The sequence below is a fragment of the Aythya fuligula genome, chromosome 1, assembly GCF_009819795.1.
Source record: "Aythya fuligula isolate bAytFul2 chromosome 1, bAytFul2.pri, whole genome shotgun sequence".
NCBI classification, from domain to species: domain Eukaryota; kingdom Metazoa; phylum Chordata; class Aves; order Anseriformes; family Anatidae; genus Aythya; species Aythya fuligula.
The window spans coordinates 154,521,861-154,545,298 of record NC_045559.1 but is presented as its reverse complement, the minus strand read 5'-3'; the positions used below and the strand labels follow the sequence as shown (position 1 = coordinate 154,545,298).

Below are 23,438 nucleotides of genomic sequence, written 5' to 3'. Positions count from 1 at the left end.
TTGGAGGGGAAGAAGTAAAGCAAAGAACAGCTCACGGGTTGAGATAAGGATAATTTAATTAAAGATATAATAATAATAATAATAATAATAATAATAATAATAATAATAATAATAATAATAATAATAATAATAATGATAATAATGATAATAATGATAATAATAATAAAAGAAAGGTTGTTATGAACTAAACAATTTAACTAAAGGGAAAACAAAAAAGGAAAGGGGAAAAGGGAGGGGGAAAGGAAAAAAAAAGGAGGAAAACAAACAAATAAAACAAATCAAGGCTATGTGGAAGTGCAGAGGAAAGAAATTACTCTCTACTTCGCACAAATGAGTGATGCTTGACGACGTCCTTGAAGCAGGGCCTCAATGCACGTAGCTGGTGTTCAGATGGAGGACCGACATTTTCACAACGAGAGCCCACCCCTCCCCTCTTCTTCCTGTTTCCACCTTTTATTGGTGAGTGTGACATCATATAGTATGGAATATCCCTTTGGTTGGTTTAGGTCAGCTGCCCTGGTGATGTTTCTTTTCTCACTTTTTTGCCCACCCCGTAGGAGGGTTAGAGAGAGTCCCGATGCTGTGCCAGCACTGCTTAGCAGTAGACACAACACTGGTGTGATAACACTGCTGTTCCAGCTACAAGTACAGAGCACAACACTGTATGGGCTGCTGCAGGGAAAGTTAACATTCCAGCCAGACCCAGTACACTAGCACCACCCAAGGGTGTCCAAGACAAGGGTATCTGAAACATGAGACTGATAGTTAAAACACAAATCTTAACATAAAGCCCTCATTCTTCTCGTGTGATAATAAGTAATTAAGCAAGATACCTGGCAGTGCCTGAAATATCCCTTAGTAATTCCTTGACCAAACTGGTGTCCTTCTATGATGAAGTGACTGCATCAGCTGACAAGGGAAGACTAGCCAATGTCATCTACAGGGATATCTGTAAGGCCTTTGACACAGTCATACATGACATCCTGATCCCCAAATTGGAGAGATATGGATTTGAACGGTGGATCATTAAGTGGATAAAGAATTGGCTTGAAAGCTGCACCCAGAGAATTGTGGTCAATGGCTCTATGTCCAAGTGGAGGCTGGGGATGAGTGGGATGAGTGACGTCCTTCAGGGGTTCATCTTGGGACTGGTGTTGTTTAATATCTTTATCAAAAAAATAGATAGTGGGATTGAATGCACCCTCAGCAAGTTTGCAGATGACACCAAGCTGAGTGTTACAGTCAATACAACAGAAGGAAGAGATCACATCCAAAGGGACCTGGACAAGCTAGATAAGTGGCTCCATGTAAATCTACTGAGGTTCAAGTCCAAGTGCAAGGTGCTGCACCTAGGCAGGGGCAATCACAGACAGGTGTACAGACTGGGAGAAGAACTCATTGAGAGCAGCCCTGCAGAGAAGGACTTGGGGGTTCTGGTGAAGGAAAAGCTTGACATGAGCCAGCATTACACAATTGCAGCCCAGTAGGCAGATTGCATCCTGGGCTGCATCAAAAGAGGCATGGCCGGCAGGTCAAGGGAGGTGATTGTCCCCCTCTGCTCTGCCCTTGTGAGACCCCACTTGCAGTGATGCATTCAGGTCTGGGGACCCCAGAACAAGGAGGTGGATATGTTAAAGGCTGGAAGCACCTCTCCTTTGAAGAAATGCTAAGAGAACTGGAGATTTTCAATCTGAAAAAGAGAAGGCTCAGGGGTGACATTATTGTAGCTTCTCAATACATAAAGTGGTCTTATAAAAAAGATGGAGAGCAACATTTTACACGGGCTGATAATGGTAGGACAATGGGGAATGGTTTTAAACTATAAGACAGGGCATTTAAATTAGTTGTTAGGAGGAAATTCTTCATGCAGAAGTTGGTGAGGCACTGGAACAGGTTGCCCAGAGAAGTAGTGGCTGCTCCATGCCTGAATTTGTTCAAGGTCAGTTAGATGGGGCTTTGGGCAACCTGGTCTAGTGGGAGGGGGTTGGAACTAGATGATCTTTGAGGTCCCTTCCAACCCAATATGTTCTATAATTCTATGATTCTATGATTTATATGTAAGTAACTGAATCACATGCCATTTATCATCATTCAGGAGACAAGTGCTGCTCCTATTTCATCATACCAGTGATTTCCCAGCTGGGATTCACAGACATCATAAAGACCCTGGAGACTTGTTCATTCTCCCAGGAGACCCATGCCTTACCCAGGCTTCTTCCCTGTTATGTGGTTCAACATTTCAGATACGTCATCCAGAGCAAAGACATATGTGCAAGGCCTTCCTCTGTAGTTTACTGATCTATGTTTCAAGGCCTTCATTGTAGATACACATAACGAATGCAGAAATCCATATTTTAGTCAGTTCCATCCTGAGCTCCATTCAGAATACATATTCCATCAGTTTCATCTCCATTCCTCCTAACAGTAATAGCCTGCTTTGAAAAATTAAGGTAATTGTTATGAAATTAGTAAATGCAACAAAGAAATGATAGTGCACAAACAGATACATTAGAAACAACAACAACAAAAAACATAACAAGGAAACTAAGTGTAGGTGGAGCAGATATAAAGCATGTATAAATCTAAAGCATGTATCACAAACAAATTTGAATGGTTGGATCACCAAGAGGAACGCTTAAAAGTATTCGATCTAGTATCTTTGTTTAGGAATTTGAAGGTCAGTTCAAGAAATACAACCTTCCACTGCTAGAAAAGTCTGTCAGAAAGGGATAAAGTTCTCCTTGACACCAAGTTATGTAAAAAAACAGATGGTAGCAAAAGCATGAAATAATTTCTAAAGATCATATTGGTTTACAATGTACTCACTCCACAACAACCACTCTTAGCAATTATTTGCCTTTGCTCTGATCTATTTTTTCCCTTTGTTCAGCCACAGGTCTACTCACAGGCATGCACATACTTCAATGTGTCTTTCCTCTTTATCTAGATATTTTGTTTTACTTTTGCATAAACTAACATTTCTTATTATTATATTGACTAGTCAGACTGATGTTTCCATACTGCTTCTAGAAGTCTGAGAGATGACCAAAAATATTTCATGTGCTGAGAAGAAATGCTTCAAATGCTGTTTTCTCATCTTGATTCTTTGGTTACCAGTAAATTCAACAGCGATCAGGAATGCCCATCTGGACACTGGAAGTCAGGCATCAGTACATATATGGATAGATAGTTTGAACAGTACCTAAATCATGTTTAGTCTGTTCCAGATTTTCCCAGTAAATTCTGCGGAAATAAATAAATAAATCATTAAATAAAATTAAATAAACCCAGTAAATTCCATACTGGTCTGAGTACAATATATCAGAAATGCAGGAATTATCTGTGTCATCTGTGTCAGGTGGGTATGGGAGGTTGAATCCATTCTCACTTCTCAGAAATTATGTAGATATCATTGTTTCACTGCACATATATCTTCCAGCTGAACACTGTAAAGATTCACTTTTCTGTTTGTTTGTTTCATTTATTTTGTTAAAGGAACTTCTGCAGGAAGTTTGTCCACCTTAGCCTGTGATGCCTACAATTTGTTCAGAAATTGCTTTTAAAAATAGTGGACTAGAGACAACATTTAGAGGCAAAGCTACCATGCAGACAGACATTTATCAATTGCAAAGGTGCAATTTGAATGACCAGGGTCTCTACAGCTGATCCCATCACTCAGGATATCTTTGAAGATCTAAAGTTTTGAACTTGTCAGCTATTTAGCTGTCCCTAGCTTGTAAAGTTCTCGTAGTATGGATGGGCTCTATTCCCCATTATCATCCTGTAACAGGCAGCAGGCAGCACTGGAGTCTTTCATATTCTTTCTAGGTACCCATCTCCTAGAAGTGTGGTCTGATTGTATCAGAGACCATTGGCAGCAAACTCACAGGTAGCAGTTTTTGCCTGTAAGTATTTGAAAGCCTATCTTCTTGGAAGAAAAAAAAAAAAAAAAAGGCAATTTGGCAATTTTTGAAATTAAAAATTTATGAAATTTGTATTTTTTTCCATTTAATATTAAAACAAATGTAAAATATTCCTGAATATATTTATTTTTCAGCCAGATATATAACTTTCCTGATGTACTTGTGTACCCCCCAGAAAGCAAGATATAAACAAATGCAAACACATACATGAAGACAAAAACATATTTTAGAAGTAAAAATACAGTTACTTCAGTTAAATGTTCATAGAATCATAGAATGATTGAAATATTGAAAATCTCTCCTACACCTAGATTTTTTTTCTAGATGCTCTGATAAAACTATATTCAGCTGAAAGTATCTTTTAGATGTTTTATTAGCTAAATTGGTTTATTGTGTGCTTTGAAATCATTGAATATGATTCCTGTTTCTTTCTCTGGGTGATTTCTTGTTTTTGTATTAGTTTGTACCAGAAACAAATTGAAATAGATGTGCTGAACATACAGATATGAAGCAGTTTGCCCAGTAATAAATGCTTCAAGACAGTTTTCTATTCTTCCAGTTAACCATTTGGGATAGTTTAGTGGTTTGGGTAGCATTAGTAACAGAGATACAAAGTTATATAATATCTCAAGCTAGATATTATCAGTGCAAACTCAATAAAATCTAACCTTTTTGAAACAATGTTTCTCTGAATATTTGAGTGGATTTTGATAACCTTCACACATTACTGATTTTCACATTGTTTAAAAGATCACGAGAGAATTCCAGTCTTGGAAAAAAAAAGTTAACTTTGTACTGTAAATATTGGAAATATTTAGAGAGCAGCAGATATTCAGAACAATAGTTCTTTTTAATATATTACAGTTCAGCATTGTTGATTCAGAAGTAATTACATAACATAAATAAAAGTTTTCTTAAAAGTAACTTTTCAGCTCTTATTGGCATCTAACTTAGAAATAATATAGTCAATAAACACTTTTGTTTGGATTTCAATAAAGGACAAAAAACAACAACCCAGCCTAAAAATAGACAATTAAATAAAGACCAGCTTTTAGTATTTCTTGCCTATCAGCTAGTCATTGCTGTGTAAACCAAAAATAAATTTTGGCAGGGAGCTATGAAATCTATTTAATACAGAATTTAAACAAAACCAAAAAACTATTACTTGGAAAAAAAAAAAAAAAAAAAGGTTTCTATTTCACTGAGCTATATATTGGCAACTTCACAGCAAATCTATGTGTCTGGAAAGCTGAAAAGAATTCTTCAAGTGTCATGTTTGTGCTAGGTTTAGACCTAGCACATATTAATTTCATTCTTCATATTAATTATTTCATTCTGTAGATGAAGGGGTCATAAAAAAAAATAATCTTTAAAACTAACACTGAAATATTTTGATCAGCAGTATTTGCCTTACTATTTGGCATGGAATGAAGAGTTCACTTTGAGTTTCATCAGGTAATATGAGAAATCCATTATCCCTAGTAGATTTAAATTACTCAGATTTAATACAAGTTAAAATTATATGTAACAATATGGCATTTCTTAGTTTCATCAAATCCCACAAGGAAAGGTGAGAATGTTAACATTACATTGGTTTACTAAAAATTTGGTTTTCCAAAACCAAAAATACTTCAAGAAAAGTCTCTTTGCCATTGTACGCCATATTTTCCATCTATTTCTTTTACATTATTAATATATTTATTGTTGTTTATTTATATATGTTTATTTTTTATTTTGCGTATTATATATTGATTATTTTAATTAATTATTTTAAATTATTTAACTATTTGTCTCAGTGGCTTTCCTTAGCATTTGTTACTAACTGATATAGAGTTACATTTTTTACAACTATAATAACATACATACAGAGATGTCTCAGACTGTGTCCCTTAAAAACACTACACACATTATTGCTGTGTGTATTGGACGACATAAATGAGAATAGATCAATATAATAAAGTGGAGAGTGGAAAGTAACTATTTCTATGGTTAAAGCAATAGTCAAAATAGTGAAATGCTTAAATCATTTATACCAAAATACTGACGATGACATAATAGCTTGTTTTTTATAATGAACAATCTATATATTCGTGTGTATGTTTTCTTTGTTTTGGTTTGTACTTCAGAGTATATAAGAAAAGTAATACAATAAAAACAGACACATATAAACCTACATTGTACACAGAAATATCTCCATAATCAAGACTTTTGAATGTTTTGAATGTTAATTTTGAACGTAATAGAAATATTTCAATAGTTACAAAGGATAGAAATTGAAAGTATATACCTTTCCACAAAAATAAAACAAAACCAACAAAAACATATCTGCTATTGATATATCTTTGACTAAACATGTGCTTCAAGAAACTGCAAAGTTGCTGAATTTCTGCCCTGTGGAAAATTTACAATTTTGTCCGAGGAAGAAGTATCAGTGAAACTCACCATAGAGCAACTATATCTTTTAAGAGAAAGCTTTACTAAAATATCATCATTTTCACGCTTTATGCTTGGAGGCAGACAATAAACCACTGACCTTGTAAATCCAGTCTTGCCAACACTAGTAAACTCAAAAGAAGTTATAATGAATCTTATGGTAAGCTTGCTGGCACATGCTTTATTTTCCTTGACTTTCTGTGCATACAGAGTGATCACTGGGCTAGGATTTCTGGGTTTCCAGTCTTTCAGATATCATGTAAAATGGTAGAGGCAGCAAATCTGTAAATGTTTCTTTATGGGAACAGTGTTGTAAAGGTATAGAGGGTATCCATAATTAGACCAAATGTTGTGAACACAATCAAATTAGGTAATCATGCAAATCTTGCTGATTTCTAACACACTTGTTCCTTAACATTCACCTTGATTTTACATCAACATTCCTAATGCTGCCAACTGTAGTCTTTATTTATTTATTTATTTTTAAGGAAAGACAGTTAATTCTTTCTTCTTTCTCTTGTAAAATATCTGAAAGTACATCAGGGTGTTCTTAAATAAATATGTATTTATTTACATTTGAATCAATTATTTTGGAAAATATGGTCCAGATTCCTTCTATACTGAGATCACCAGTGGAAAAGGCGGGGGGCGGAGTTGGAGAGAGAAGGAAAATGGATGGAGCAAGTAATTTTTGTTATATAAACTGAAATTTTGGTCTAGGAAATGTGGATTTGAGTAGTAATCTTTTTCCTTCATATTCACTCTACACGGTAAAAATGCTGAGCACAGACTTGCTGTAGCTTTAATAGTGTTATGGAATATTTAGACCACAAATTATTTTAAAATACTCCTTAAATGCATATACATATTATTTATTTATTATGTTATTATTATATAACATTATTATATATTATATTATTATTGTATGTTAATATTATATTTTTATTTATTATTATTTTAAAATATTTCTTATATATTTATATATATATATATTGCCATATGACAGGCATGGAGGAAAGTTACTCATTTTTAGTCATATGTTTCTCAGGTTCATAGCACCAATAAAGAACCCATAAAAATCACCTTCATTCCCAGAGGTACAATATCTTTCTGGGTAAAGTATTTGTACAGAGGAACACTTTGAAAAACATCATCTGAATACAATGAATTAGGAAGAGGCTCAGAACAGATTTTCTAGTGCCTAGATTGTGCTTGGGGATTTGACTATGACAGTGCTAAGTACAGTGTTTCAGGTAAGTATCTGTCAACATTCAGCTAGTAAAGGATTTCCCTATTTTTAAGAAATTTATTTATTTAAAAAATATGAATTCATTTCAAGTCAAAAGTGTTCCTGACATAAATAATCTCATAATAGAAATCATTTAAATTTGGTTTTGATTTTATGTCTTTTAAAGATCAAAGGCATCTGCAAATTATAGAAGATCAAGAAAATATGTCAAAGTGAGTAAGCATAATAGTCTTATTGTAAATATTAAGTATTTGAAATGTTGTCTATATTTTCAATAAAAATAAACAACAACAACAAGTATGCCAAGAATTAACAAAACATTCCGTAAGTTTGCTCAAGACAAGATTATCAGGTCAGGCTATCCTGTTTGTGAGCACTTATACTTGAATTTATATAATTGGAGAGATTTTGGGTGGAGAGATCATGTAGAAGTCCAGTTAATAGATATTAATTCCATTTGAAGAGGATTTCAATCTACCTCATTAACAGTTAACAGTTCCACAGACAAATGGATTCCATTTTGACCATTTAGTCTGGTAATGTGCATAATGCAGGCCATTAAATTTCAAAACACTGTATTAAGGTATCCACATATATTCTAGATGTATTATCTAAAAACTTGTTTAGGTATATATATAGGCTATATATAAAGACTAGGTATATATATAGCCTATATATATATATATAGGCTACAAAGAAATTAAGAGGGCTGGAGCACCTCTCCTTTGAAGAAAGGCTGAGAAAACTGGAGATTTTCAACCTGAAAAAGAGAAGGCTCCTCATTGCAGTTTTTCAATACTTGAAGTGGTCTTATAAAAAAGATGGAAAGCAACATTTTAATCGAGCTGATAATGGTAGGACAATGGGGATTGGTTTTAAACTATAAGAGGAGACATTTAAATTAGTTGTTAGGAGGAAATTCTTCATGCAGAAGTTGGTGAAGTACTGGAACAGGTTGCCCAAAGAAGTTGTGTATTCTACATTCTTGGAAATGTTTAAGACAAAGTTGGATGAGTGCCTGGGCAACCTAATCTTGTGGGTGGCATCCCTGCTCATGGCAGGGAGGTTAGAACTAGATGATCTTTAAAGTGCCTTCCAATCAAAGCCATTCTGTGATTCTGTGATTATATGGAACATGTTAATGGAACAAACCTTTGCCAGGGGAGGTTCAGACTAGACATAAGGAAAAAAAATATTTAATGAAAACCATCTCATCAATGGCCAAACACTGGAACAGACTTACTCTTGAGGTAGTTCATTCCCCGTGCCTATCAGTGTTCAAGAGGCATTTGGATAATATCCTAAATAATATGCTTTAACTTTCAGTTAGCCATGAAAAGGTCAGACGGGTGGACTTGATCTTTGAAAATTCCTTGCAATTGACCTACTCTAATTTTTGAGGACAAGAATAGTTTCAGGGCTCCGAGAGGTATCATATGTTTGAAACTTTCATATCCAGGCTCAACTCCACTGTAAATATTTCCCTTTCTATTAATGTCCAATATATCAGCTCTAGGAGGAGCTAGGCACCTCAACACCTCAACTTAACAAGTCTCTAGGAAACATACACAAAGGGTATGTATGTGAATTATTGTTCTTTGTTGTCAGGTGTACATTCATAAACTCTTGGGTATAAGCTTGCTCTGCTGTGCTGCCTTTGGAATCTGAGACCAATATTTACCATAACGCTTCTTTCTCTCCTAAAAGTTTTTATCTGCCAAAATCATTCTGTTACCATCTCCTGTTCTTGTATTGTCACTTAAAAAATTGTTGATGCTTCATCTGTTAATACTTAGATTCATGAAGAACATTTATTTTGCTTAAAGGACAGGAAATGGTCAGGATAAGGGCTTGAAGTCTTGAAATGGAAAGAAAGCATACAAAATGACTCCACAATATATCCTGTCACCCATGCATGAAAAAGTAGTTTCTTTAACATTTTCAGATGACTCCTCACTGACAATACTAGAGTTCAATTTACCATGCCCCACTGGAAATGGCTTTATGGCAGTTTTAGTGTCTCCCAAGCACCAAAAGTAGTTCTTGTAGAGGTCTTCTTCATTTATTTTCTTTTCTATGCTTTTCAACTGTCATTCATTGTTTGCTCAACTTTTTCTGTCTTGGATTAAAATCTTCAAGCTAAAACTCAAGACTATGAAAGTTCATCTGTTTCTCATCTATCTGTACTCATGTTCTTCATGAAGAGGTACCTTGTGAGTAAAAAGCTACTTTGAAAAAAGCTATATGAATTATCAAATATTAATTAAGCAGAAATAGCAGTGTGTTTTTTTGTTTGTTTGTTTGTTTGTTTGTTTTTTAATGTTTCACTGTAAGTTAAGTTAGATGGGCTTTCCTTTTCAGTTAGAAGTAAGGAACAGTAAGGAACTTATAATGTATTACTTACAATATATAGCTTATTATAACTATATTATATTATAAGAAGCCAAAAACCTCTTGAAACAATATACTTTTTGTTTCTCTCTTTGTTTGTTTCACTCATATCCACACCACTCACCTGGAAAACAAGGAAATCACCTTTTTCCTCAACCTTTTTTTTTTTTTCTCCTACATGCTATCCTGAGACTTCTTGTTAAATTCTATTATTTATTTATTTTTTCTTTCTCTTATAAGCCTGAAAACTGACAGATAAACTTTTCTTAGAAACTGCTTTTCCCTAGTCACACAAAAAAAGCTAGTCAAGTTGATGATCAGCTTCTTTAGGCTATGGGGTGTGAAGAGCAGAACAGATGTATTCAAGTACGGATGTCTGGGAGCCAGAAAAACACTACTATTTGTATGTTTCTGAATAAGAACCATATATTTATGTGTAACCTGCCTACAGATATGAATTCTGCCAGATCAGCTTTGCCAGTGAGAGGTAGCACTGCTACAGGTAACAGGTTTAGTCTTTGAATTGCTGATGGTTACCCTTGAATTTCAAGAATGCACTAGTTTCATTGTTTTAATGCTCATGTTTTGTACCTTCAGCTAAAAAATCTTATGCTTGTGGGATGTACACAAGACTTTCTATGACATTTCATAATAAATATACTAAATACACTGAGGAATGCAGATCAATATTCATCAGCAAACACATAGTATTTTTCAAAGGCTTTCATCTAACCTGAAAGTAAATGAACCACTCTGCCAAAAAGGGCTGTCTCTGAAATGAAAATTTCTATGAAAAAATGTATTTTTTAGACCTCATAATCTGAGCAGAAAGTGCAATTTTAAAAGGATACTGGGAATTAAACTCTTTTGAGTCTTATGCTTTTGGTACATTTCCAACATTATAGTTTAGCTAAAACTTGAGGAAACAAAAGTTGTCCCAGGAAGGAAGAGAAATTAGTAACTAGGGAAGATCTCTGTTTTTCATTCTTTTCTATAAGTAAAAACAAACAAACAAACAAAAACAAGCACCAACAAAAAACAACAAAAAAGTGTTTTTGTTTACACGGAGGGAATGGACACATGGGCATCAACCTTCTCTACTGTTCCATACTTTCTTCTTTGTTGGTAGTCCAGTTTTTGATGTGAGTTCAGGTCAGAAATCAGCAGCAGATTATATTTTTCTCATCATGTTTCTGGGTGCTTTATGGTGTTATGTTTGTCTGACAAATGAAGTCCTTTTCCAGGTTAAAATATCATGATCCTTATCTCTCTTGACAATACTTATCTGATCCCACATTGAAGTCGTTCTAGGATGCAATAAAACTACTTCAGAAAAAAAAAAAAAAAAAAAAAAAAAAAAAGATCATAGAACTGATCACTCACCCCTCTGACTTAGTTCTCTATGGGGATCTTGCACATGGCAACAGGTGGGTTTATATTCCTACATCTGGCAGACAAGATGAGGAAATCACTACAAGCACTCATACCATGTATATCAAGCATTACTGATTTACTGATGAAAAATAAGCACAGTTTAATATATCAGTGTTTGGGCAGATTAAGCTAATATACATGTTATATTTCCTTTAAAGATAGTAGAATAACTGGTGTTCTAGGTGGAATAACTAGAATAAATTGCTAAAATTACGTAATCATTTTATAAATGTGGAATGATTTCACTTAACTTCTAGAAAAGATGTGCTTTATACCTTTATTTTAAAAGCAACATCTAGACAAACAGTAAAACAATGAACTGCTGCAGTGAAATTGAGTCATAAATCTTGGAAATCTGAAAAGTTTAAATAAATAAATTATTATTATTACTGTTATTATATATATATGTATATTATATATATATATTTATATATATGTATTTTTTAAAGGGCCTAAGTAGTAGCATTCTTCCTCAACCCAAACTTTCTCAGAGTTTGTGTCTTACTTTCACAAGTTTCAGTTCAAATTCATCTCTCCTCTAGATGATAGCATTCTTCAGACCAGAATTGTTGATTATAAACCTTTTAGAGCAAAATAATGATAATTTAAGAAAGATTAAAAAAAAAAAAATAGAAAAGAATCATGTAGGTAAATTATTCTGAAGGACAGTAATTTATATGAGAATTCTGACTCAGAAATTAGCACTGAACAGATGAAAATTCAAAGAATGAAGAATGTGCTTACTTCTACCCAGTCTGATTTATAGAGCTTTAGCCCTACTATCACTTTGTATTGATTATGAAGCTTTTGCATAAGTGAATGATAAAGGTTAAAAATAGAAAAAAAGATGGAAAGATGGAGTTCTTAATCTAAAACTGATGTTATTTACAATACTGATTTCAGCTCCCAAGAGCACTGAACATGTTTTATAATGAACATGGATTTAGAGGTTATTGGGCGAGAAAGCAATAGCAGAAGAGCTAATGAAGGTTACTGTGGTTCTCTCTGCCTCGGAGGAAAAATACAGTTATGTCTTTGTGTCCAAAACAAAAGCAAGTATTCTAGACATGAAATACTTTGCTATATGTTAAAGTCATCCTTCAAGCAAACCTAATATACGTTAACAGTTTAAACAAATAATGTAATCTATTTGTGAGTCTCAAAGAATGCAAAATAAATTGATATGTTTTGATTTGTGACATCACTTGTCTTTGTTGCATTAAATCATAAAAGCTTTGTTTTCTACATGGAAATACTAAGTTCATTAATATATAATATGAAACAAATGCCACTGACAACTTTGAATGAAAACTTTCAAATACTAGACTAGAGACTTAATGTCTGCTGCTCTTGTAGTTCAAAGGACTTGTCAGACTTATATTAAGATCATTGGTTACACTTTTTTTTCCTCTCTAATATACAAATTTCATAAAACATGTGCTGTTAAACATGATATGTCAGATTCATTTCCAAACATATGTCTAACCATGCAGAATTCTCTTAGTTGATGCTATTAGACAGGCTTCTTAACTGCTTTCTAATGACTGTAACAGCATTCCTTGTTTGTAGTTGAGATTACTTGGTATTGCCTGTGCATTTAAAATTGTTATTTGCAATGAATAGTGTATTGTTATTTTAGGTCAAATTATTTCCTCCAAATAAACACCTACTACCTATTTCAGAAAATTTCTTCATAACAATATCTATATTTATAAAATAATAGAATAATAGAATCATAGAATCATTTAGGTTGGAAAAGACTCTTAAGATCATTTAGTGCTTAGATAGAGCAAAACCCCAAAACAGCTCAGTACAATGTGTTTCAAAGAGGTCTTACCTGCACCTTGTTAAGGAGAACTACGTTATATGGGCAGTGGCGTAACTTTCCCTGGAGAAACTGCTGAAATCTCTGCCACTTAAGAATAGACTGGATAAAACAAAGATTACTATGAGGAAAAAAGAAAAAAAGAAAAAAAAAAAAAAGTAATGATGGCATGATTGGCATCATACTTTGTATATGGAAACAAAAGTCCTAGTCATAAATTATCTCCCCTTGTGAAGGCAAGATAGAGGTAAATTATCAATAGACATTTCACTGTCCTACCTTGAATTGTAGCAAATAAATCAGGTTTATACTTTGGTGTTTGTACTCAAGGTCCTGGCCTGGGATTTGAAACAGGTTCCTGACCTACCTTTCCTAGAAACAGACGTGAAAACTTGTATGATTGCTTTTCATTGAAAGAAATAACTGGCCAGCAACAGAGGCGAGGTGATGACCAACCCCCACCTCGCTACAGTCTCCTTTAAGGTACCTGTAGAGTGCAATAATGTCGTCCCTGAACCTTCTCTTTTCCAGGCTGAACAATCCCAGCTCCCTCAGCCGCTCCTTGTAAGACTTGTTCTCCAGACCCCTCACCAGCTTCTTTACCCTTCTCTGGACTTGCTCAAGCACCTCAATGTCCAAGTACAGAACCTTCCTGTGACACTAAGCAATTCTCTGAATTTTGGTAATTTCACTGGCTACATCTGTACCACCAAGTATCTCAGCTTGCGCCTTGTCTCCTGGTTTCAGTTCCAGTTTTCCACTGGAAAACCGGATAAGTGTCAGTTCACTCCATGGTTAGGTGATAAGGAAAACCATCCCCATTCCAAAACAAACCTCATGTTCTGTGGATAATTCATTGCAAGGACTGCTTCCAAAAGGCAGCACAAGCCAGTCAGCTGAAGGTTTGGATTTCTCTGACTTAGAAAGTCCTTCAACAGTTGGCTTGTTATTTTCAAAACACTTTCCCATGCCTGGATATCATATCCCAGAACCTGTTATATGCTCCTCCAGTTTTGAGTTATTAAAACACCACCTGGTGAGTTGCAGCACAGCCCTCTTGTTTTTGTTTGATTGTTTGTTTCCAGGCACTTTGAACTAAAATGAAATAATAATTGGATCTTCTAGCCAAGGAGACAACCTCTGGCTAAGAAGGGATGCAGGACACTGCAGTACGTAGTTGTGATTTGTTCAGCAGTTTCTTCTATGAACTGATATCTGAGCACAGTAGACATAAGCCACTCAATACCACCTTAACTCAAGGATCTCCTTGTGGGATGTGTATTTAGTTATGTAAATATAGTTACAATGGATCTTTTCCTATTTCAGAAGGAAATACTTTCATAGAATACTGGTTCCTCAGAGATGTTTGTGCACATTGGACTCTGATTCACTATTTTCCTGACAAAATGGCAGCCCTTCAACACCAAACAAACTTAATGCTGAAACCAAGAAATGCTTAAAGACAAAGTTATGACTTTGACTTAAAGTTTTGACTTTAATTCAAAGAAAATATTTTTTGATCATTCAGTAGTGAATGAACGAACAAAGAATTAATGTAATCAAATTCTGACTAAATACCTATGTCTGAGTACTCCGTTTGCTTCTGCTGCATTTACTAATGTCTCTCTACATTCACTGTTGTGGAAGCTGCAACTTTGATGCAGTACAGGATCCAGTTGTCTAAACAGAAGTGCCAAATGCCACTGGAGATGCTTTAGTATATCCAAAACATCCTTACAGGGCTTTTTAAGAAACAAGCTTCTTTTGGATGGGTAGGTGTATGTCAAGTGCAATACACTCCTCCTCAGCATCTAACATGTCAGTAGATAGCGATGTTTAGGCAACAAAATCCTCTTTGTAATACACAGTATATACAGTATAGAAATGAAAAATGAAGTGGAATGAATAATGCCTTAGGTATCATCTGTGATTATCTTCTTAAACTCACCAGTTTAGTATCAGCATAAGACTACCTTATGTTACATTAGGGATGGTGCTCACACTTAAGCTATTTATTTCTAATACATACTGATGCATATAGCCACTATAGCAAAAAAGATGAAATTCTGCTCTGCCAAAACATGAGTTCATCTGTGATTTTAAAAAGAGCTGTACTGAATATTTTTAATGTATTTAAAAGACTCTGGCCTTTATAGTTAAAAATGATCTCATGCAACTGTGAAGGTTTAAGCACATTTTCAATCTTTGGTGCTTTTGTTTGTTTTGTTGTTTGTTTTGTTTTTGTTTTATTGCTTTTACTTTGCTTTCTTCTTGCATGATGCAAAGTAGTTGTAGAGAAAGTAGCATGAATTTATGAGAATTATGGAATAATTCATTCCATTTTATAAGGATTATAAATATGTATTCCTATGCTCCAGGGCACACATTAATCAGTGCCAGAAGTTAGTTGTCCCAGTGGTCTGGTTATCTAAATTGTTCACTATATTCTATCGCTACTCCAACCTCTAAAGCACCAGGCAATGGTCACAGGCAGAAGCAATTAGTGAAATAGAAACTTTAGTGTTTGGGAAAAATCTATGCATTTTGGTTTTGAACCTTTTCTGCTCTTTCACCTTACAGTTGCTGACAACCTATTGGGATTGACACAATCAGATACAATAATTTATTACACCCAAATTAAGACTTTAAACCTCACAAAATTACACAATGGGATAGGAATGAGAGCCATCTTACAACATACAATTTTAATATTGGTGAATCCTGTGCTAATTTTCTGTGCTGATTCATTAATTTAATTGATAGTGACAACAAGTATACAAAAGTTTATGTAGCTATAAATTCCATAAAGCAATCCTCCATTACTTCTAAATGAATCATTTTGACTCTTTAAGCCCTTTTCACATGAACCATGAATCAAACAGAACTTATATGAAAGACTACATGCTTGAGATGTTAAGAAGTCCATCTGAGTAAACTGATTTATAATTCAGATATGGCAAATTCGTGTGCATTATTAGATAATTTATTTTTCTTTAAAATTAAGGCCAAAAACCTCCCAAAGGAGGTTCCTTTCACTGGAAAAATGCTTGAAATTTTTGACTTTTTTTTTTTTTTTTTTTAGCCTCTTTGAATCAGCTGTTAATTTCTTCTTCATTAAATGAAAACTAAAGAAACTAAAACAGACACATTTTTCACTATGTTAATTTCTGACAATTTCTCAACAGGGATATGGCTTATATCACTATTCCTCTCTTCAAAAGCCGTTCAGTCAAAGAACGGTAAAGTAATGTGTGCGCTTTCTTTTCTAATACTTTTTATTGAAATACATTTTTGTTGTTCATTTGCTTTATTACCAGTGCTGAATTGTGAAACATTTAATACTTACAGAATCACAGAACAGTTGAGATAGGAAGGGTTCTCTTAGATCACCTACTACAGCCTTCTGCTCTTTTTCATTTCAGCTACTGCTCAATGGAGAAGGTAAAACTTATATAATATGTTAAAGACATACAGAGTTCCTAAAGAAGATGTATACACCATCTGTATGTGTACTATAAGGACCTATGTTCATGTGACAAATGCATATGCTTTCTTTTTAGGTATACACCTTACATGTAGATTCTGCAAATATAGATACAGTCATAAAAATATGAATATGGCCTCATTTGCCATATATCCTTCATAAGGTAGTTCTTCTCAGCCATCTTTCTCTCCCTTCATTGAGACTTCACAGCCATTATCACAAGAACTTCACTTGGAAGTGTCTCTGAATAATACTACTCATAGTTCATTGTTTCTACTTTTCTTTCTAAGAACCGGATACCATTAAGTATTTTGTGAGTTTTTTAAGATTAATGGCTTTAAAACACCATCTGGAGAATGATCTGATCCATACTGAATACTTCTTTTCTTATATATATATATATATATATATCGTGATTTTTTAGTAAGCAAATTTATATGTTTCTTAAAGTAAGAAATGGAAGTTGTCACAGAAACCACTACATATAAACAGAAGCATGTCTAAGGCATTTGAACATAGCTCTGTGATCTAGTTAGCATAACTATATTTAGAAATGTTTTTGTATATTATAGAATTAGGAATAAAGCTGGGAGGAACAGTAAAAGAAAGGGAGAAGACCTTTAAAGGCTTTAAAGTTTCAGCTGGCAAAAATCTGATCAAGAAAATGGTAACTACTATGTACTTTTAACTTCTGGAATGCCAGTGCAAAGTTCTTTTCTCATTGTTGTTTTTTGTTGTTGTTATTTTGTTTGTTTGTTAAAATCAACTAATACCTTTTTTAATGTTTGGTTGCATAATCATTATTGAGATGTCTTTACAGTGAATTATAATAATCAAACTAATACTGTGTTCGCCTTCATAGGACAAAAATGTGTTGATATTCATCAATGTTGGTATTTTCTTGACACAATAAGGAGATAGCCTTAGCTCTTGCTATCTATAAGTTTCAGAACCTATTACTCTGTTATCACCATACCTTCATTCTTCTTAATCTCTATGTTAGTCTTCTTTCTTGCCTTTTCCTATAAATTATGCCATTTACTTTATCAGTTGCACCTAAATCAAACTGCTTCTGTTTCAACAAAATGTTGTAGACCCTTACTGATATGAATAAATTCATGTCCAACTCCCTGCAACGTTGTCTTTTTCCAGGTATCTCGCTACTGTAAATTACATTTCTAAATTCATATTATACATATGTTTACAGTATAGCAGCCTTTTCTTTTGTTCACTTAAACTCTATGTATCTCTTTACCCTCTTCTAAATCTTCTTTATGATATTTTTTCTGAATTTTGGGACTTTGCTTGAACCAGTTATCAAACTGTTTTTTCTTGTTTGTCTGCTTGTTTGTTTTTTTTTCCATGTCTCACATGTTATCCTGATATTTAGATTATATATATAGTGACTGAAATAACTATGTGCCCTGCTTAGGAGAATTTTACACAACTTCAGAGGAATGTTGTCTTGTAAAAGCTACATTGCAGAATAGTTTCCTAACTATCTGAAACACTATCCCATTTTCTCAAGTTCTTCCTCATATTTGAGGCTCATAAATGCTTGTGCCACAAGAGCTGTATTTTGAATTTTCTGGAATGTCATAAGAAGAATAATTCTTTCATGGTTTTGGCTTGGATAGAGTTTATTTTCTTTGTAGAGTGATGTTTTTCTTTGTAGTGTAATGCTGTGTTTTGGATTTTTGGTGAAAAATAGTCATGATAATAAACCAATGGTTTTAGTTGCTCTTACACTGAGCCATGGACTTTTCACCTCCTCACGCTGCCCTGCCAGTGGGGAAGTTGGGGGTGCACCAGAAGCTGGGAGAGGACACAGTCAGGACACCTGACCCAGACTGACCAAATATATATTCCATGTCTTAGGGGTAAAGAAGGAGGAAGTGGATGGCTTTCAGAGTGATGGCATTTTTCCTCCTGATAAACTGTTGTGCATGATGAGCTTTGCTTTCCTGGAAGTGGATGGACCACTAGTTTGCTGGGGTTAAACCATAGCAGATGCACAGAGGGAAATCCAGTAGTTCCTTCTCTGTAAAGCTTTGATAGGGTTTATGTGCAACCAGATTCCCACAGAAATTCATTTGCTAGCTTCTTGTTCCCTTGAAAAGCCTTCTAAGCTCTGGCATATGCTACCCAACAAATAGCAGCTAAGGTAGCAAGATGTTTGAGGTTAGACTGCAGATACACAAAAAAATACTGGTTTGGTTTCAAACCAGGCCACTATTAAAGGATGTTCTGTTTAAAACGTTTAAAAAGTTTTAAATCCTAGCATGGTTCCTAGACTGTTTAAAAGTCATAGCCCATTTTTGCAAGATTTTGATAATCTCAATAGAAAATTTCCATGTCAAATGAAAATCTTCCATGTCTTAAGGTATGACTTTTCAAATCAAAGTTAAAATCTGCTGCTGTGTATTGAAAGGATATTGTATAATAGCTGTAGATATTCTGGAAAATTTAGCAGGTCAGATGTCAAGGCTGTCAGTATCACTACATTTCACAAGCTTTAGATATCTTTAAAAGAAGCTAAAAGAACATTAGAAATACTTTGCATCTGTTATAATAAGATGCTGTTATATATATCACACTGTTTGCTGTAATTCTTTTATTGAATAATCTTTTCTAAAACTGACTAAGAAAATTTTAAATTGCAGCCAATAACTGGATTTCACAGCTAATGCTGCAGTCGGAGACGTGATCATTGACTATTTTACTTTATATAGGTTCATGAAAATGTTATATTTGGATTCTAGAGATTTATCTTCTGCTCTGCTGCAATTATGGCTTTCCTTCAGAAAGAACTCTGAATATTATTTCTGAATTTCACCATTTCCAGTCAAAATATTAGCTCTAATATGATTTTGATATAAATGAGACATTTATCACACATCACTTAAAAGATTTGGTAATCTTAAATGCATTTTCTTTAAGAAAATTTCAGAGTCAAATGTGAGGAAACTAAATCCAAACATTTGCGAATTTGCTCTTTTTTTTTTTTTTTTTTTTTTTTTTTTTTTAATACAAACATTTGTATAGGTCTTACAACTATTACAAGTTTGTTGTGGACTAAGAAAGTTACACTCATTTAGAGGAAAGGATGACTTCTATGACTAATTATGATGTGTGAAAGATGGCATACATTTTCAAATCCAGGTATATAATGGACAACAGATTTACTTATTTAAATATAAAGTATGGTATAGGAATAAAACTTATCCAAACTGAAAACTAAAAAAAAAAAAAAAAAGTTGTTCTTTGGGAAACAACAATGAAACCAACAAAACTGGTTCTGTTAAAATATACTGGTTTTAAGTGTTTTTCTGTTCAGTGATTTTTTTTTCTTAAGATCATATCTAAGTATATTTTTTTTCCACTTCTCATTTCAATACAGTCAAATTTGTGGGATAGATCTATGGGGCTTAACAGATGAAAGGGTTGCTGTATGTTTATACTGCAATCTTAAAGTATAGCCATTTAACATCAGAGAAAATATTCAGCACTCTGTGGTATTTCAGTTGATGAAAGCAAAATGTATTGCTATGGCTGAACATTTTTAATAGACACTCTTTTCATTGGAACTTCTAAAGTTTGCAGTTTTCATTTCAGGTTGGAAAGAGGGAAAAAAAATAAAAAAATGGAGAGAGAGAGAGAGAACATGTCCGATAAAAAGAAAACTATTCTTTTTGTATTTTCCATATTATTGTTAATGAAATCTTCACTAGCTATTAAAGATGACTCTTCAGTTAGCAATTAATAACTTGTCTCGTTTTCTTCAGATTCAGATCACACACTCTAGTTGAAGACCACTGTTTTTTAAGTGTAAATCTAGAAATTTTCCTTGTTTTGGCAATTACCTTTAATTATAAATAGATAAAATCCTGGATATTTAAGATAAGGCCATACATTTCATGTGATAGATTATCTGTAAATACACTGGGAGAAATCTGCTTTGTTATACCTATAGCACTTGGTGAACTTTTTTGTTGTACATGTTAGAGGTTTTGTTTTTTTTTGACTGTTGAAATTTTTAGATAAGGGGATTCTTCACTAATGCTCTGGAGAAATGACACCTCTCCCACCCCTCCACACCTGCTCCCCACCAAATCCTTTTGGATCTACTTCTAAAACATGCTTGAAACAAACAAACAAACAAACAAACAAAAAACATTTTGATCTACCAAACGTCCATTCAGTGAAGTGTTGAGTGACTGATCTTTTTCTAGACAGATTACTACTGAATGTGCATGATAAGAAGGAATTTATTCACTCCTTCTCAGCCTCTATTGTTGCTCTTCCTCCTTGTGTGTCCACTTTCATTGTACTCATGGAGCTAATTTTCACAAATTCCAGGCAAGAGCACTGGATCAATAAATCCACACAAAATAGCAGTCTATTCTGCTGTCTGAGTACAGCAGCAAAGAAGACAAATTCATTCTAGCAGGTTTTTCAGACAACATGATTGACTTTATCTGACTCTTCCCTTAATGCGGTTTTTCAAAGCTACAGGAAGGAGATTTTAAGTACATACAGCAAGTTCTCAAAGAGCAGCTTTCAAGCTGCTTTTAGAGAAAAGAGTATTTTTAACACAAGCACCAAAAAAGTTGTTCCTTTCAAACACAGTGATTCTTTGTAGCTTCTGTTAAACTAGCTTAACAAAGAGGAAAAATCCATGACTAAAATATTTATACTTCATCACAGTCCCCTAAAAAAAAAAAAAATAAAAAATCAGTAGTTTACTCAACTTTACTAATGATACAAAGGAAATAAGTACCTACACAATGAATAATAATGCAGAAACAGACTGTAAAATCAATGTCAGCTCAGTAGAGCTGAGCTTCATTCTAGTAGTGCTGTTCCAACAGTAGAGCTTACCTTCTGAATTATATATGTATTGACCTAATTACATAAATATTGACTTTGCTTTATATAAAGGCTTTTTCAGTCTCAGTGTAATTACAATGTCAATATTTGTTGCATGTAATAACACTGGATTTAAATCTGTTAATTTTGATTGATAGTGGCATGCCACAAGTTGCTATATGGGATCAGACAGTCTAGAAGTATGAATAGAAAATACAAGTAGCTGACAATGCTTCCAAATCTAAAAATGTCTCCAAGCCCTTCTGATTATTTAACCATGAAGAGGAAATAAAATGGGTGATTACATACTTGTTTTATAAAAAGCACTGTTTTGAGATGGAGAAATATTTATTTTGGTCCAAAGCTGTAAAAATATTCAGACGGAACTCAGTAAAAGGTTTCCTGTTTAAAGTTACATTTACAATTTTGCCTTACAATGTTTTAAAGTCTGTTTAAATTATGCCAAAAAGGGGGGTTTTATATAGCAACAAACATAGTTTGTTATATACCCTGCATCAAGTATATGTTGTTTTGGAATATTATTTGGATGTAGACACAAGAAATTTGACATTAAATTATTTCCCTTTTCCTTCAAATCCAAGAAAGTGTGAGCAGTGGTCTTTTAGGTACAGCTGGGACTTGCAAAACTGTTCATTTCAGACTGCAAATGTTTGTTGAGATATATTTCTACAAGAACAGTTTTGTTCAGAGCTGGCAGGCCTCTGAATTACTTTCAACGATGAATAGCCATATAGTATAGTGTATGTGTTTTTAGATGCAATTATAAAGTATTTTGAATTTGGCAGTATCACGGGAATCAGAAACCAAGCTGTGACAGTCCATGTGCTGAGAATATATATATATATTTTTTTCTAGCTATAGCATGTTACTAGTAGTGACAAGGCATCATACTGTGCTTTCTTATTTGTCTCAGCAGGGGTGCCAGACAAGATGAACCTCAGTGATGTAAAGCAAATCCATCAAACCAACGATGGCAGCACTTTAGACACAACTGGAGTAGGAAGTACAACAATGGCCGATTACATGACATTTATGCTGATGAGCTTGGTAACATTATTTCTCAGTCTTTGGTAACTGTTTAGCTCTGTCTTGATATATGTTTCATTGTCATCTGCTTATCCCTAGTCACAAGCCTAGAATAAAGGATCTGGTGGATAAAGTAATATTTATGACAGGTTACATAACATCAGCCTCTCTGACTTTAGGCATGAATATTAACAAAGTTGTTTATATAATATTTTTCCTGTATTTTTGTAACATCTGTATATTCATGCAAAATCATGTTTTCTTTACCAATATTTTGTGTAAAAAGTAAATTAACTACCATGGAATCATAGAATCACTGAGGTTGGGAAAAACCTCTAAGATCACCTGGTCCAACCATCCCCCTACCACCATTACCCACTAAAAGAGATTTGTAAAAAGAGACCACAAAATCACAGATTCACAAAACTGTGGAGGGGACCCCTGGAGCTCATCCAGGGCAACCCTAAGCTCACAGCAGAGTCTACTAGAAAAAGTTGCCCAAGGACAAGTCCAACTGGTATTTGAATATCTCTGACAATGGAAATTATACAGCCTCTCTGGGCCACTGTTTCCATTGCTTGAACAATCATAGCACTTTTTTTAAAAAAACATTTAATATTACCTACACTATGATTCTATACTATTTCAGTCTGTGCCCATTGCCTCTTGTCCTGTTACTGGTACCACCTTCTTTGCAACCTCCATTCAAATACTTATATACATTGATAAGATCCTCCTGAGGCTTCTCTTCTCCAGCCTGAACAGTCCCAGATCTCTCAGCCT

The 23,438-nt window shown here is 34.0% G+C and overlaps 1 protein-coding gene across 1 annotated transcript in view; it reads left to right on the top strand.

Annotated features, from left to right (window-relative positions):
• The window catches only part of GPC5 (glypican 5), a 771,981-nt gene extending 749,032 nt beyond the window's left edge, over window positions 1-22,949 (top strand). Inside the window, exon 8 of the mRNA XM_032197871.1 lies at window positions 22,546-22,949. Coding sequence (XP_032053762.1) covers window positions 22,546-22,703 — 158 coding nt within the window. The 3' untranslated portion in view covers window positions 22,704-22,949. The remainder of the gene's footprint in view (window positions 1-22,545) is intronic.
• Window positions 22,950-23,438: the final 489 nt, after the last annotated feature.